The following is a 15,560-nucleotide window of genomic DNA, read 5'->3' on the forward strand; positions in this document are numbered from 1 at the left end:
CAAAGCTGCTACTCTAATCAGTTCCTATACCGACGCTGAACCAGTTAGTAGGATTAAAAGATATTGCAAGAATGCCAAGAGGAAAATCGATGTGTAGACTTGGCCGACATGTTGATCGCCTTGTATAGAACTCCATTCAGGAGTAAGCGCTGGTACATGGCGATGTTCGCACAAATTATTGATATTTGCGTCGACGATGCGTGGATCCTGTATCGCAAACATGCAAACCCTGCCACTAAATGCATGCGGCTGAAAGATTTTTCGCTACGAAGTGTACCACAGTTTGGTCAGCACAAACAAAAGTGTTACCTATAAGAAAACGGATGAAAGCACGATCACGACCTTTGTAAAACAAGACCGGCAGACAGTTCACGCTACGATGGAGTTTCTCACTTTCCGTCAGTGAAGGAGGAAGGTCGTTGTATGTACTGCAATAAAAAAACTACGGTTTACTGCCTGAAATGTGATACACGCCTTTGTTTTGTGACGGGCAAAAATCCTCGCAACTGTTTTTTGAGCTCTCATGTTAAATAATACAGGCCCTTACAGTTTCTTTGTACTTTTATAAAAAATAAAGACTCTTTTACTATTATATTCTTTTACTTTATACTATGCAACTTCTTTCACGTATTCGATTAAGTACGCTAGGACGGACAAGTCATTTTAACACTTTTTTTACTAAGATTCGATAATGTCCGGTGTGGCGGACATCGCTTTTCTCCATAAGGGTGGGGGGTAGATTTTTTTTTCTTTTTTTGGAGGTTTAGAAAAACCATGAAAACTAGGTTATACAATAAAATTTTAATAAGTTTACTATCACCTTCTCTGTCGAAATAAGGGTTAATTGAGGAGGTAGATCTACCAATTTTGCATTTTACATTCTACCAACTTCTACCAACTTTTGGCACATAATCTACTAATTTTCTAAAATTGGGGTTGGCAACACTGGCGAGGCGTCTCGCGTTACGACTCGGAATCAATAAGTCTGTGCAATAAGTCGAACGCAAATTACTTCACAAATGCCATTTTTATTCTATTCCTTCGTTAAACGCGACATTTTTATTTGAATGACACCAAAATGACACTCGTAAAATAATTAGGTTGACATTAGTACCCACAGAATCGTTAACAATCGTCCAAGCATTTATTTTTTAAATATTTCCCCTCTTTTATAACTTCATGTTTATTTTAATTCTAATTTCTACTAGACTTGCGTCAGCTAAATCGCAATATCTTTTAAAATTCACTATTTCTGTAGACGCACAATTTTCAGTAGGCATCTTACGTTCGAAATTAGTGTAAAAAAAAATTCTAGACATTATTTTTTACCGGTTTGGACGTCAGCCATAAACTGTAAATACTTACGAGGAAATTCTTCAGGCTTGTTGTGCAATGCTTTGTTCTATTTAAGTACTTAAACAAAAAGTGTGTTGAGATTTATTTGCTAATTGTTTTTTTTTTTTACATTTCGCGTTTCATTCATCGTTGTTTTTTTTTTTAATTATTTAAAGAGTTTTTTTTTATTCGTCTAGATAACTAGGTAACTAGGTACCTATATTCTGGTATGAAAAACGCGTTAATAAAAAAATATAATTTATCTAGAAGTAGGTAAGTACTTAGTTAGTTGGGTAATATTTCAGAAAATAAAATATATAAGTACTTAGTTACATACCTGTGCATAATTTTATGATTAGGTAGGTACAATTCTTCACGCTATAAAAGTAAATAATATTAATGAATATTAACCTCAGTGCGTATATTATCATTGCATGCGTAGGTAATTAATTTAAATATCTGATACTTATCTTTAATTAATTTTAAAAAAGTAAAGGTACCTAGGTACATAAGTAGGTACCTAGGTACTACTATATTTTTAACTTAATAAGAATATTAAATAAAGTATTGCCCAGTATTACTTAGGTTGTTTATTATGGAATATATTGAATAAGTAAAATATGCCAGCACGCACCCCCGACCTGAAAACCATTTTTAGAATACTAGCTGTGCCCAGCGGTTTTATACTTTTTATAGTATGATGACATCCATAGGGGAGAGCGGGGATGAAAGTCACATTTTTAACTTTTTTTATGTAACTTCCAAAATACGTTGTTTAGGAATGATATTTGTATACCAAACGATAGTGTAATTATTCTGTTACAAAATAAATAAACGTATTTTTGTATTATATTATCAGTTGTCGAAATATTTTGTATTTCCACCCTAAAGAAAAATGTGACTTATAACCCCGGGTCAGGGATGGTTGTCACAATGCCTAGGGTAGGTAGTCACATACTAAATAACAGGCAATTTATTAATAGAAAGTCACTTTTTGGTCTTATAATTTTACGGAATAGTTTTTAATTAAGAACTCTTAACCAAATGAAACCGTAGACAGTCTTTATTTCAGTCTGAATATTAAGAATCACAATTTTAGCAAATAATAATAAACGTGAGTCAATATAGAGTCATCAAGGATATATGGACTTCCAGCAGGTTTGTTAGGGTGATTTTCCGGTGTTGATTGAAAATTAACGGCTGAAACAAACAACCTCAAAACGCAAATAAAGTCAGCTCGTATATAGGGAGCTGGTTGACATGTGACAACCAGCCCCCGAAAATTTGTGACATCGAGCCCCATAACACGTTGTAGAAAAAAAACATTGAAAATAAATTCCGGTCAAAGAATATCTAAAAAACTGTACTACGATATTATAAAACACATTTCATCATCATCAAATGAACTGAAACATTATTACTGTGAAACAAGAACGTATAATTAGGAGGTTCGACACAGCAGCACAATTTACTTTTGCTGTGCGAAAACAATAAACTCGTGTGAGGCCCTCATGGCAGATCGGAGCGGTCTGAAGCGAAGTGAGAACAGCGTTGTCACTGTATCGCTCTTGCTACGCTGTTCAACAGACTTATTCGATAGTTCAGTTTTGTGTTAAGACCGCTGTGACAACCAACCCGTGAGACAACCAAACCCGGTCTCCCCTACTAATATTATAAATGCGAAAGTAACTCTGTCGGTCTGTCTGTTACTCAATCATGCCTAACCTACTGAACCAATTTGCATGAAATTTGGTATGGAGATATTTTGATACCCGAGAAAGGACATAGCCTACCTTTTATTGCGAAATATGTACCACGGGCGAAGCCGGGGTGGACCGCTAGTAGAATAGAATATATGTATATAGGTACTCTAACAATGAATGGGCACACGTGAATAATTTTTCAAATTTGACTCGAAGTTTCTGAGATTAGTGCGTTCAAGCAAATAAACACTTCAGCTTTAAAATATTAGTATACTAGCTTAAAAACGCATCAAAATCCGTTGCGTAGTTTTTAAGATGCATAAAATGGGACATAGGGACAGAAAAAGCGACTTTGTTTTATACTATGTAGTGAAATAGGCTATAGAGTATAGATACCATTATAGTATTATCTACTAGATTTCCGCCCGCGGCTTCGCCCGCGTTTGCAAAGGAAAACCCGTATAGTTCCCGTTCCCGTGGGATTTCCGGGATAAAAACTATCCTATGTGTTAATCCAAGTTACCCTCTATATGTGTGCTAAATTTCATTGTAATCGGTTCAGTAGTTTTTACGTGAAAGAGTAACAAACATCCATACATCCATACATCCATACTTACAAACTTTCGCCTTTATAATATATATATATTAGATGCTATAGGTACAATACATTCTCTATTTTATCGTATCACGTTTGTATGATATTTAATTTTCACGTTTTACAACCGAAGCCGATCAGCAATGCGGGACAAATGCAACGGCACATGTCTTCGGTCATTGCCAAGGTTACTACAGATTGGTTCTACATTATTTGTTTATGTTACAGACATGTATGGAATGTTTAATTTATATACGTATTGGTATATAAGTGTGTATATAAGTGACTGCATGCCCGTAGACAGCTATATGAAGAGTTAGAAAATTCTTGTTTTCCCAAACTAGGTACTTTATTATCCTAGTCGATAAGTTTATTTTGGAAATATATTATCTACTTTTTTAAACTTAATATAGTTACTTATTATTAAACTTATAAGTTTTTACCGGATATATAAGTTTTAAATATTGGGTAACCGCAAGTTAGTTACCCAATATTTGAACTTTAAAAAATGAAAAACACATATTTGAACAATAATTTATTGAACATCTGATATGGCAATAATATTTGAACTAGGTGTATAATTATTTTAAACAAGGATACAATAATATTAGGTATCTACTAAATTTAACACTGTACAGTACATATATCAAAACACTACAAAGTATACAGATTACATATTTATGATATACTAGCCGCGCTCCGCGGTTTCACCCGCGTGGCTCCGTTCCTAGCGGGATTATATATAGCCTATAGCCTTCCTCGATGAATGGTCTATCTAACACCGAAAGAATTTTTCAAATCAGACCTGTAGTTTCTGAGATGAGCGCGTTCAAACAAACAAACTCTTCAGCTTTATAATATTAGTATATATTGTCTGTGGTAATAATGAAATGTTGACGTAACAATTTACCACAGACATACAGAAACGAGTAATTCTATTCTAACTTGTCTGTTAAATTATAAATTGGAGGGAAGATACGATGAAAATTATTATTTAGCAATTATATAAATCAATTTAAATATGCTGTGATTAGAAGAGGAAGTTCATTTTTTTTTATTAAATTATTTTTGTGACCTTTCATTTCAGCAGTGACATACTAAACAGATTCTTCTCTTTGCCTATAAAAACTACTAGCTACACCTTTCTTATAAATTATTACTTGCAGGTTACAATATTACACCATGTTATATTAATATACACATTGTCAATAAATAATATGGCTCATACATATACAAAACTTATCAAAATTATTATTAAATATTAATGCATAAAAAAGTACATGCAAAATAATTTTTAGATTTATGCTAAAAATTATGTAAAACGTAGCTTGGCTTCAAAATAATCGTTATATAAATATTTTTAATGGATTCATAATATGAGATCGAGTTGATTTCTAACTTGTACTTTTTATTAATTAACTAATGTACATTGCCTGTTTGAGATCGGCTACAAATTTTGAAATAATTAAATATCCTAGATAGAAAGAAAACCTGAATCTATATAAACAGATTATATATTGATTATAAGAGCAGCCGTACACGGGCAGCTCGAACAGTTAACGGCTGAGCGACATACACGGACGGCTCGAGCGGTCGGTCGTTGACTGCTCGAGCTGTCGTTACAAACCGCGCAGTTGACGGACGTAGTATTTGTATTCTCTTTGGTTGACAGCTTGAAGCGGTCGCGACTGCTCGAGCAGTTCATATACGGCAGTGAATGAATGTCTATAGTTCACCGCGCAGTCACAGCTTCAAGCCGTCGGTCTCAACTGCTTGAAGCGGTCCGTGTACGGCCGCCTTTAATGATATAATAAGCACCGTTGCGTTCACAAAATAATTTTACAATAAATAATATTCACGAAATTATCATTTGACTTTTAAATATTATTTATCTATCTGGATTTTTTTATTGAAAGATATACAAACATTATGTTCTCAAACTTCTATTGTATTTTCTTTTTTTTCTAATAATAATAATGTTGCGTCTACACCGCAATTCGAAAATGTGAGTCGTGCAAACTATAAACAGAGTGACGTTGCTTTGCTTAAACGAACCATAAAATATAAGAATATATATTACGCATAAAATTTTGTTTATTTAATATTAAATATGATGAAATATAAGCCTCTTCTTACATCATCTGTGACCGATTGTTTGATAAGTAAATAGTAATAATAACGTTTTGATATCGTTCTTATTGTTAAATAAACACTATAAATTAATTAAAGTATTAATAATATAAACCATTTTAAATGTCAGTCTTACAAACAATTACAACAATATTAATCTCGATATGATATGTGTAAAGTAAATAAAATTAGTAGCCGCACTTATAATAATTAATAAATTGCAATTTTAATAAATAAATTCCTCTTTTAGAATTTGTTTTAGTGATTCTATAATAAATCAGCGAGGTTAGACCTTACAAATAATTAAACAAGATATACTCATTACTCCTTAAACTTGTAGTTGTGTAATCATAGATTAATAAACTTATTTTTTTTTTTGCTAACTGTCAAATTTTAAAATACATACATCATAATGTACAGTGCCACAAACTTAACTGGCCCGGTGGCAAAAACTGGAACTACGTGCCGCCTCTTTGAAATGTCACATTTTCACAGACTTTTCATACGGAATATTTTGTATAAATAAAAAGTAACTTATTAATGTTAATTTACAACATTGGCAATGACATTATTTTTACCCTTGCATCCGGGGAAATACTATTTAGCGGCACTTAAATCGACATTAGTGACACCGTCACCGGGTCAGTTAAGTTAGTGGCACTGTAACAACTTGAAAAGCTATAAAACCATTTGTCTTTGAAACTATTTCCAAACAGACGGAGCGTACTTCTCCATTTCATATTTATCGTATTAATTGGTTCCTTTATTATAGTAATATAACATTTGCTTCACACAATATGTTTACCGTTTCCATACGTAGCGCACGCGTCTTTATAGTTACTCACGTTAAAAGCAGCGAAATAATCATCATGTATAAACCTAACGATATTCTCGATTGGACATAGATATGTATTGAATGTTTTCGTATCATCGCTCGGGTCCACAACTTTCATGTCCACGATTTGTCTATTCCTACAAAAACTCAATTTATTCGTCACATCTTCGCCATTATAAACTACGCGGAAGAAGAAATCTTGAGCCACCGCTTTTCTTTTAGTAAATTTAAATTCATCCCGTAAATCTTTCTTTCTATACACTTCGAATATCATCCTTGCCGCGTACTGTATATTATAATGCTGGTAATTGTTAAGCCCCAAAGCTAAGATCAACGCTTGCAAAGTTTTATCATGACCAGAGTACACAACAAATTTGGGCTTATTCTCAGATATCATTCGAATCATATTCTGCACTATATTGTGTATCAACCCGTACGCTATTAACAAACTTCGACGCCTATTATTAATATTTTTCACATCTTGTCGATAACTCCACTCTAAGTACGCGAATAGGGACATAATATGGTCCTTTTTGATACAAAAACTCTCTGTCACATCTGGTGTGGGCTCTTTATATTCTTCGTCGAAATCAGCGTCTATTCTAGCGTCGTTCGGAAAATTGAAATCTGCGTCTAAATTTTTCTTAACGATCACAACATCGTCGTAATTGTCTGCGCTGTCTAAGTATCTTTGTTGGTAATAGAGAAGTTTTTCTCTTTCCATTTGAGCGTCGAAGTCTAACGGTTGTTTTTGTTTATCGAACGGTTTGATAATATCCCGCGCTTTTCTGCCAATCTCGTTGTTGAAATCTAATTGGTTGTTGATGTAATCGAGTTCCATATTCAAAGTATCGATGTCAACTTCGAGAATGTTCCGAGAGCGGACGCTATCGGATCGAAATTTTCTTTTCCTATTGGTTAGGAATAATTTCTTGTTAACTTTTTGTTCAAAACAAGGCATCGGAGCTTCATGGCACATATAAGCTAATAGGGCATCCCGTACTACATCTGCATCTGTGTATTCCTGGGATTCGAATAAGACCCTTGATAACTTTTTAATCAATTCCTTGATTGCTGGATGTGAATCGAGTCGACTCTTTGCTTGTATGCTAATTCTCCTGAAAATGAAAAAAACATGTTAAATAATTAAATTCCGGGTAGTTGAAATTAAAAATTTGTCTGTAAGTTGAGAATTAATTTGGCATTTATTAAATAACAACATACATATTGCCTTTATATTCGTAAAAATGTTTATTGCGATCGATATTTCATAAGCAAGCAGCAGCTATTGTTGTAAAGTTTGTTTGTATTGTTGAAACAAGCGTGGGCAGGCGTTTTTGTATCTTTCTGCCTGTATGTGCGTGCGTGTGTTCTTGTATTTGTTCGTAAACGCGTGTATGTAAGGGTGCGTAAGCTTGTCTCGTGTACGTGTATGTGTTGTGCGGATTCGTTTTCATGTGTGTGTGTGTGTTTTTTTTTATTATAGAGGGAATAAATACCGTTGAGTATCTCAATTCTAGATCTGTGACCTGGTATGTCGGTCTCAATCATGGTGTCATGGTCCATACCGACCAAAACAACCCTCTTTCTCCAGTCCGTATCCCCGCGGGATGGCCGGTTAGGCTTTACTTCACGGGGGGACGTATAGCATTGCTGCTCTTCTTCTTATTTAGGTATTACGTCGTACGTGTGTGTGTGTGTGTGTGTGTGTGTGTGTGTGTGTGTGTGTGTGCGCGCGTGTGTGTGCGCGTGTGTGTGTGCACTCACTTGGCGAGTGCGTGGTGTGCGTTGCAGGCACAATGGCGGAAGCAGAAGGCAACGCTGTGAGCTTCGCGCGCGTTGGCCGCGTTCCTTGTGGCACCCCACGCGAGCGCCTGTAGCGATTGGAACGTACGACGGTACCGTGTACTGTATGCTAGCCCACCTGAAACATGGAAATCGAATCAAATATTTCTAAATATTGAAGAAAGAAAGAAAGAAAGAATAAATGTTTATTGCCACAAGTTACATACACTTAACAACTACTTACATTCCAAAAAACAATTTAGTACAATGTTAGAAATAGATCCTAGTAATATTATAAATGTGAAAGTTTGTGAGGATGGATGTGTGTGTGTCTTTGTTACTCTTTCACACAAATACAACTGAACCGATAACAATGAAATTTAGCACACAAATAGAAGGTAACTTGGATTAACATATAGGATAGATTTCATACCGGAAATCCCATAGGAACGGGAACTATGCGGGTTTTTCTTTGAAAACGCGGGCGAAGCCGCGGGCCGAAAGCTAGTAGTTGTATATAGGAACTAATATTACCTGTATCTTTTTTTCCAGTTAATTCCATACTTTCCATGCCGAGATATTCACTGTAAGCCTCTCGTAATATGTTCCCTGAAAATTACATAAGTATAATGTAGATTTATAATTTTTATTTATTAAAAGTATTTTGTCTAATGAGAAACTCCATACTATCCATACTAATATTATAAATGCGAAAGTAACTCTGTCCGTCTGTCTGTCTGTTACTCAATCACGCCTAAACTACTGAACCAATTTTCATGAAATTTGGTATGGAGATATTTTGATACCCGAGAAAGGACATAGGCTACCTTTTATTGCGAAATATGTACCATGGGCGAAGCCGGGGCGGACCACTAGTTTCATATAAATGAACAAAAAATAAATCCTTCCAGCTTTCAAAATTATGCAAAATAAAACATTAAAAAAAGTGAAACATATCCAAATTGATGTATTTGTATATTACATCTGAAAATCACACTTACCAACAGTTATCATCTGCAAGAGGCCATTCGGCGTGAGCTGACCTAACGCACAATGTGTAGTTGCAGTCCGAGGTAGGGAAGGAAAGTTGTGAAATGGCCCTGGACCAGCCACCCACCACGCGCGACCAGACGAACTTGCGTTCAACACAAACTCTTCATAGCTGGTGGTGATATATTATTGGTATAATAAAAAGTTCATAAAAAAGTAGAATAGAATAGAATTATTGTACAATGTACACAAAAACAAAATTTACAGAAATATGTAACTTAAAATAAATGTACAATTTGGCGGCCTTATCGCTTAAAAGCGATTTCTTCCAGGCAACCTTGGGATATAGGAAAAATAAATCAGACAAAAAGTATTTAAAATATCACATTTTTTTAATGAAAATACTTTTAGAATTTTATTTAGATTTTCAAGTAATACACTAAAAATTGTTTCATTTGCTGGATGCGATCACATTTTTAGAGACAGATTAGATATATCTCCTTTTTAAACACTTCTAATTTACTGTAAAGGCAGTCTGCTGGACATAAAACCATTCATCAATTTCAAAGATAAATAATGTTGGTTAAAAAGGAAATAATATGCTTACGCAAACAGGTCAATGTCTTAAACTAAGTTAGAATATATATGTTACCGGAAATTTATGAAATCAAGGAATTGTATACAAATCCTAGGAAATGTGTACAATTCCGATACTATTTAGGAAATGATTAAAATATTGTTTAATCCTTCAGCCCCCGGAATCACAGACACAATAGAAAATCTATTGTGTCGTGGACCAATTAGGCGGCTCGGGGCTCAATGGGTTAAAAAACTATTTAATTCATAGATATCCTAGGAAATGTGTATTATGTAAGTATACAATAATTTATTTCACACATTTCCGTGCGATTTTAGGAATTACAAACATTTCCTAGGAATTGTATACAATGACGGATTACATACATTTCCCTTAACATATACGTTAATCAGCAATCTCAACTGAACCTTTTCAATAAAGGAGATGCAGGCACAGTGTCACATGGTAGTTGATCACCCCCCTTCAGATGTGTGAGTGGTCCTCTGTCACCATGCCTGGTAATCACCAGGACTCCTTGTAATAACCATGAATCGGTATCCACTGCAGCTATAAGGTTAAACATATCATTTTCAGTATATCTATACTAAATAAAAAAACCTGAGTTTTTTGTTTGTTTGAACGCACTAATCACAAGAACTACTGGTCCGACTTGAAAAATTCTTTCGGCGTTTGATAGCCCATTATTATCGAGGAAGGCTATAGGCTATCATCACGCTAAAACTAACAAAAGAGGAGCCACGCGGGTGAATCCGCGGAGCGCAGCTAGTCAGAAATAATATTATAGTATTTTTAGTAGTTACATCATAAAACAATATAGTAAATGAGTCTCTGAATACATAAAATACTAATTTTAACAACCTGAAATAAAATGAATGGTGATTAATAAATGAGAAGTAGCATGATTAGGTATGAAAATTTGTGTCTGTTACCTACTTAAACAAAGAAACATAGATAATAAGAATTATAAATAAAAGTATATGTAGTTATGAATACCTTCTGATCCTCTTACTATAGTTTCATGTGGACTACAAGCTCTAGTATAGGTCTTCTTGTATTTAGTATCAATTTTAGATATATACACACTATGATCAACTTTAATTGCAACTGGATCATCACTGACTGTAATATACTTGTAGACAACTGAAAAATAGATCATCATCAAGATATTTGCAATATAACGTTTAAAATATACTAAAAATGTTATAATGATATTAATATTACCCGTTATAAGGAAGAAAATCCAAATGCTCATTCCAATATAGCAGTAAAAAGCTCGATGTTGAAACGAGAACTTCATTTTTGCGAGAAATAGATGATCATTTTGCAAAGGAAAGACATGAATTTTTATGACATTTTGAAGAATTGGTTAAGCCTCATTGTAGCAGTTATATTTCTACATTTTATTGGTATCTTTATATCACAAAAAGTTATAAATTTGATGAAATTTCAAGGGTCTACTTTGCTGCAGTAAGTTTATTGATCAACAAATATACGTCAAAGTCACTGTCACAATGACCAATGTGCGATTAACGAACACGGAACACTGGCTACTTTCAAAACTCTTTGGCACGAAAAAACCGCTCTCCCTATGAATACGCAAATCACAAAGCGAATAGCGAGTGCACCGTTTAGTGTTTACTCATTGTGCTCATTAATGATCTTAGCTCATGGTAGATTTTTGCCTCGCATAACGTCCCGTTATTCGTACGATTGTGTACATACACCATAATTTAGCATCATGCATGCCGTCAATGTCAAAAATACAATGACGATGACGTCTGTGATTGACGTGACGTAAACAAACTGAAAATTGAAATCAAAACAGAAAACTTGTCTCAACTTGTTGTGAATAGCCGATAGTGAACACTGAACGGTATAAAATTTAATCAATAGTAAATACTAAATAGTTACCTAATTAATACGATAAAAATATTAAATTTATGATATTATGGCACCAACAAAGATAGATCAAGGAACATTAATTATCCTGGACATCGGCAGAAATGTTTCGAAAACGGAGGGAAAAGGCGAAAAGAGTTTTTTTGAAAGTGCAAGGGAATGCACTGCTCGTATTATTGAACGAAAAATAATCAGCCAAGGAAAAAATTACCTTGGTATTATTTTGTTAGGATCTAAGAAAAGTACCGGTGACTTTAAATACATAGAAGTATTTTCTGAACTTCAAACACCAACTTGGCAAATGATACGAAATCTCCCAGATCAGGTATAATATTGTTTAATTTAAGTATATATTTTTTTACCCTTTAATAATGTTCAGTGTGTATTAATTGATAGACTACTTATTATTTATAATCACTCTGAGACTAATCTACATTAATTCCAAGAAGAATATTTCTTAAAAAGGTATAGGTATTTATATTTTATATTATTGCATGATAAATTATACTTAATAAGGTTTAACCTATCAAAGCATAAACTGTGGTTAATTGACAAACAATGTTTAATTTCAGCCGACAAAAGCTAAAGGTAATTGGTTTGATGCAATAATAGTGGCAGCCAATCACTATATGAATGAAGTGAGTGGTGTCAAAATAATGAATAAAAAAATTATTCTGATGACAAACTTTGAAGCTGCTTCATATGTTGACAGAGAAGATATAGAGAAGGTATTGAAAAAAAAAATATAAATAAATAAATAAAAAAAACATGCAAAATCTTAATTATAGGAATAATCCTTTGCTATATCTAATCTGTTTCAGGTCTTGGTTGGTTTCAAGGAATCAGGATTAGAAATTGATGTTTTTGGACCAGATATATATTCAGAGAATAATAAAAATGAAGACCTGGAGTTAGCAAGAGAACTAGTTGAAGGAACTAATGGTACTACCACAACTTTTGATTTCATTATGAAATATTTATTATTCCATAAGAAGAAAGTTGTAAACCCAACACCTTGGAATGTAGATCTTAGTATCGGTCCAAATATCAAGATACCTGTATCAGCATATATTAGGCTAAAAGACCAACCTGTTGTTAAGAATTGGTTAGCAAGTGTTAGAGACCCAGTAACAAATACAGCCAGTACAACAGAGGGTATAATGAAAAATAAAATATTTGTCAATTCAGAGAACCAAAGTGTAGTAGAGCACTCTGAAGTAATTAAAGGTTACTGTTATGGTCAAGAAATTATACCTTTCTCTGAGTGTGATAAAAGTATGCTATATGAATCAGGTGGCAAGTCACTTGCAGTGTATGGTTTCACACAGGAAGACAATATAACATGGCAGTGCTTGAATGGGGATGGTTTATCATATGTTTTTGGTCAGAAAAATGATAAGAAAGCTCAATATGCCATCAGATGTCTTGCTGAGTGTCTCCATGAGTTGAAACTAGTGGGTATTGTGAGAAGGGTGTACAATAATGGTAATGCACCCAAAATGTATGCTCTGATGCCTGTTATAGATCCCAACTTTATATGTTTGTCTATGGTTGGGATCTGTTTCAAGGAAGATATAAAAAGCATAGCTTTCCCACCACTCAATTTGAAGAAGTTTGCTACAACAGATGAACAGGTTGATGCTTTCAAAGAACTAATTAAAGCAATGGATTTGACTAAAGCTTATGATGAAGACGAATTTGATGACACTGAAGCATTTCCTATTGCAGAATGTGTAAGCCCTTCAGCACAATATGTACTTGATTGCATTGCCTTCAGAGCAATGAATCCAGGCAAACCATTACCCCCACCCAGGGATGATATAATGATGTTATTCAAAGTGCCACCATTAATTGAGAAAAGATCAAGAGATCCATTAGAAAAACTTAAAAATTTATTTGAGTTGAAGAAAGTTGAAGTAAGAACGAGGAAGAAGCAAACTGTTCCTGAAATGGATATTGAAAATGTTGCAAAATCTGATAATAATGAAAATATGGATGATATGCCAAAAATAAACTTAGATGTTTACAATAAACCAAACAAAGTTTATAGGGTTGGAACAATTGATCCTATAGATGATTTCAACACTTTGAAAACTGAAGGTAAACCTTTACAGGAACTCTACAAAGAAATGGGTGAAGCCATAGAAAATATGATTTTTAGCAACTTTGATGGTAATTATGATAATGCCTTCAAAGCGATGCTATATTATAGAACAGAATGTGTTAAATCAGATCCTTCATACTATAATAACTGGCTGAGAGAGTTTAAAATGGAACTTCATGATCGGAAAAAGAATAATATTCTGAATATGTTTAGTGACCGTAAAGTTGATTTCATTTTGAAAGAAGAAAATGATAAAAGTACCTTTGAAAATGCCGATGAAGATAGTCAGTTATATGAGATGGAAACCATGCCAACGCTTACCGAAGTCAGTATTAGTACAGAAGTAAATGATATGTTTGATGAGATGTAGATCTGTTTTTATTTTGTTTAAAACGATTGTTATTTTTGTATTAAAGTTTGTGATATTTATTAGTATGTTTCATTTTATTATTTCACCATTGTTGACAAAAATTGTTCCAATAAAAGTAATGCTTTATAAATGCTATTTTCTTTAACATTTGTCATAATTACAACATAATTAGAATTAAAATTTGGTTATGTGTATCATCAACATATCCTATTAATTGATAAATCTTTTGATTAGGTATAAGACTTCTATGTATTTTGAATTTCCTGACTCATTTTTTAATTTTAGTTGAGTCATTGTCTTAAAACATTATACCTATCTAAGAATGATCACATTGTTAGATAACAAAAAAATTACATTTATTTTCAATAAAAGAAATATATAAGTGTGAGGATTTATTGAATTCCATAATATAATTATTTTCTAATTTAAGTTTGCACATTGTAAATTCATTCAGGCTTATAATATATCAGTAAAAGTTATTGAACACCACTGTTTGTTACTTTGTTTTGGGAATGTAAGATTTCAAGGAACTCCTGCAGGGATAGATCTTCCTGGCAATCAGTATCAAGATCATGTTCAAGCTGTGCCTCTAAAGAATTAGCTTCAGGGCTTATTACAATATTTTCGTCGAGAATAACATGATTAAGCCGCGATTTCAAACTCTGTAAGATCTCTTCAAGTTCCATACACTTATTTCGTATCGATGTACCAAGGTCCGAAGAAGGGTCAATATCTTCAATAGATGTACTTTCGGAAAAGGAATTCGCAGGTGTTCGCGTTTGAGGAGGCTGAATTATGTTAAACGCATTGCCTAAAGTTCGTGGGGATTGCATCATATTCAGCAAATTCTCTGGAATACTACTGCCATATCTTCCATCAGGTGAACGAGACTCGGTAAATTCGGCCAATATCTCGTCAATTAAATCTTCGGCATTTTGTCGTGGGTCCACTACTTCTTCTGGGGTCTCGGTACCACCATCACCACTTATCATCTTATTATTGGAATCTAATTTCATTTTATCTGTTTGTTTTCACAAAATTCTCAATCAGATAAAATAAAACTGTAAATAAATAGCACTGGCCGTGATAATCAGAAGTCAGATGATTGATGATTAGAATGTTGCCAGTCCAAATAAATATTACAACGAAAAAAAGTTGTGGAAAATAATAATTAAACAAATAATATTATTTATATGTTATTTTTAATTCAGGTTTG

At 33.6% G+C, this 15,560-nt stretch overlaps 3 protein-coding genes across 3 annotated transcripts; 1 reads left to right on the forward strand and 2 right to left on the reverse strand.

The window, feature by feature from the left end:
* Positions 1-4,161: 4,161 nt before the first annotated feature.
* LOC123697742 (2-phosphoxylose phosphatase 1) lies at positions 4,162-11,469 on the reverse strand. The gene is made up of 7 exons (XM_045644280.1): positions 11,193-11,469; positions 10,965-11,111; positions 10,379-10,517; positions 9,385-9,545; positions 8,918-8,992; positions 8,366-8,522; positions 4,162-7,716 (listed from the first exon to the last, which is right to left on the reverse strand). The coding sequence occupies exons 1-7, from the start codon at positions 11,266-11,268 to the stop codon at positions 6,552-6,554; spliced, it is 1,920 nt and encodes a 639-aa protein (XP_045500236.1). The 5' UTR covers positions 11,269-11,469; the 3' UTR covers positions 4,162-6,551.
* A 300-nt stretch (positions 11,470-11,769) lies between these two features.
* LOC123697743 (X-ray repair cross-complementing protein 5-like) lies at positions 11,770-14,403 on the forward strand. Its single transcript, XM_045644281.1, has 3 exons — positions 11,770-12,195; positions 12,443-12,598; positions 12,692-14,403. The coding sequence occupies exons 1-3, from the start codon at positions 11,920-11,922 to the stop codon at positions 14,342-14,344; spliced, it is 2,085 nt and encodes a 694-aa protein (XP_045500237.1). The 5' UTR covers positions 11,770-11,919; the 3' UTR covers positions 14,345-14,403.
* A 320-nt stretch (positions 14,404-14,723) lies between these two features.
* Positions 14,724-15,461, reverse strand: LOC123697744. The gene has a single exon (XM_045644282.1). It carries the CDS (start codon positions 15,358-15,360, stop codon positions 14,821-14,823), a length of 540 nt encoding a protein of 179 aa, XP_045500238.1. The 5' UTR covers positions 15,361-15,461; the 3' UTR covers positions 14,724-14,820.
* Between the last annotated feature and the right edge of the window lie 99 nt (positions 15,462-15,560).

The sequence above is a fragment of the Colias croceus genome, chromosome 15, assembly GCF_905220415.1.
Source record: "Colias croceus chromosome 15, ilColCroc2.1".
In the NCBI taxonomy this organism is placed as follows: domain Eukaryota; kingdom Metazoa; phylum Arthropoda; class Insecta; order Lepidoptera; family Pieridae; genus Colias; species Colias croceus.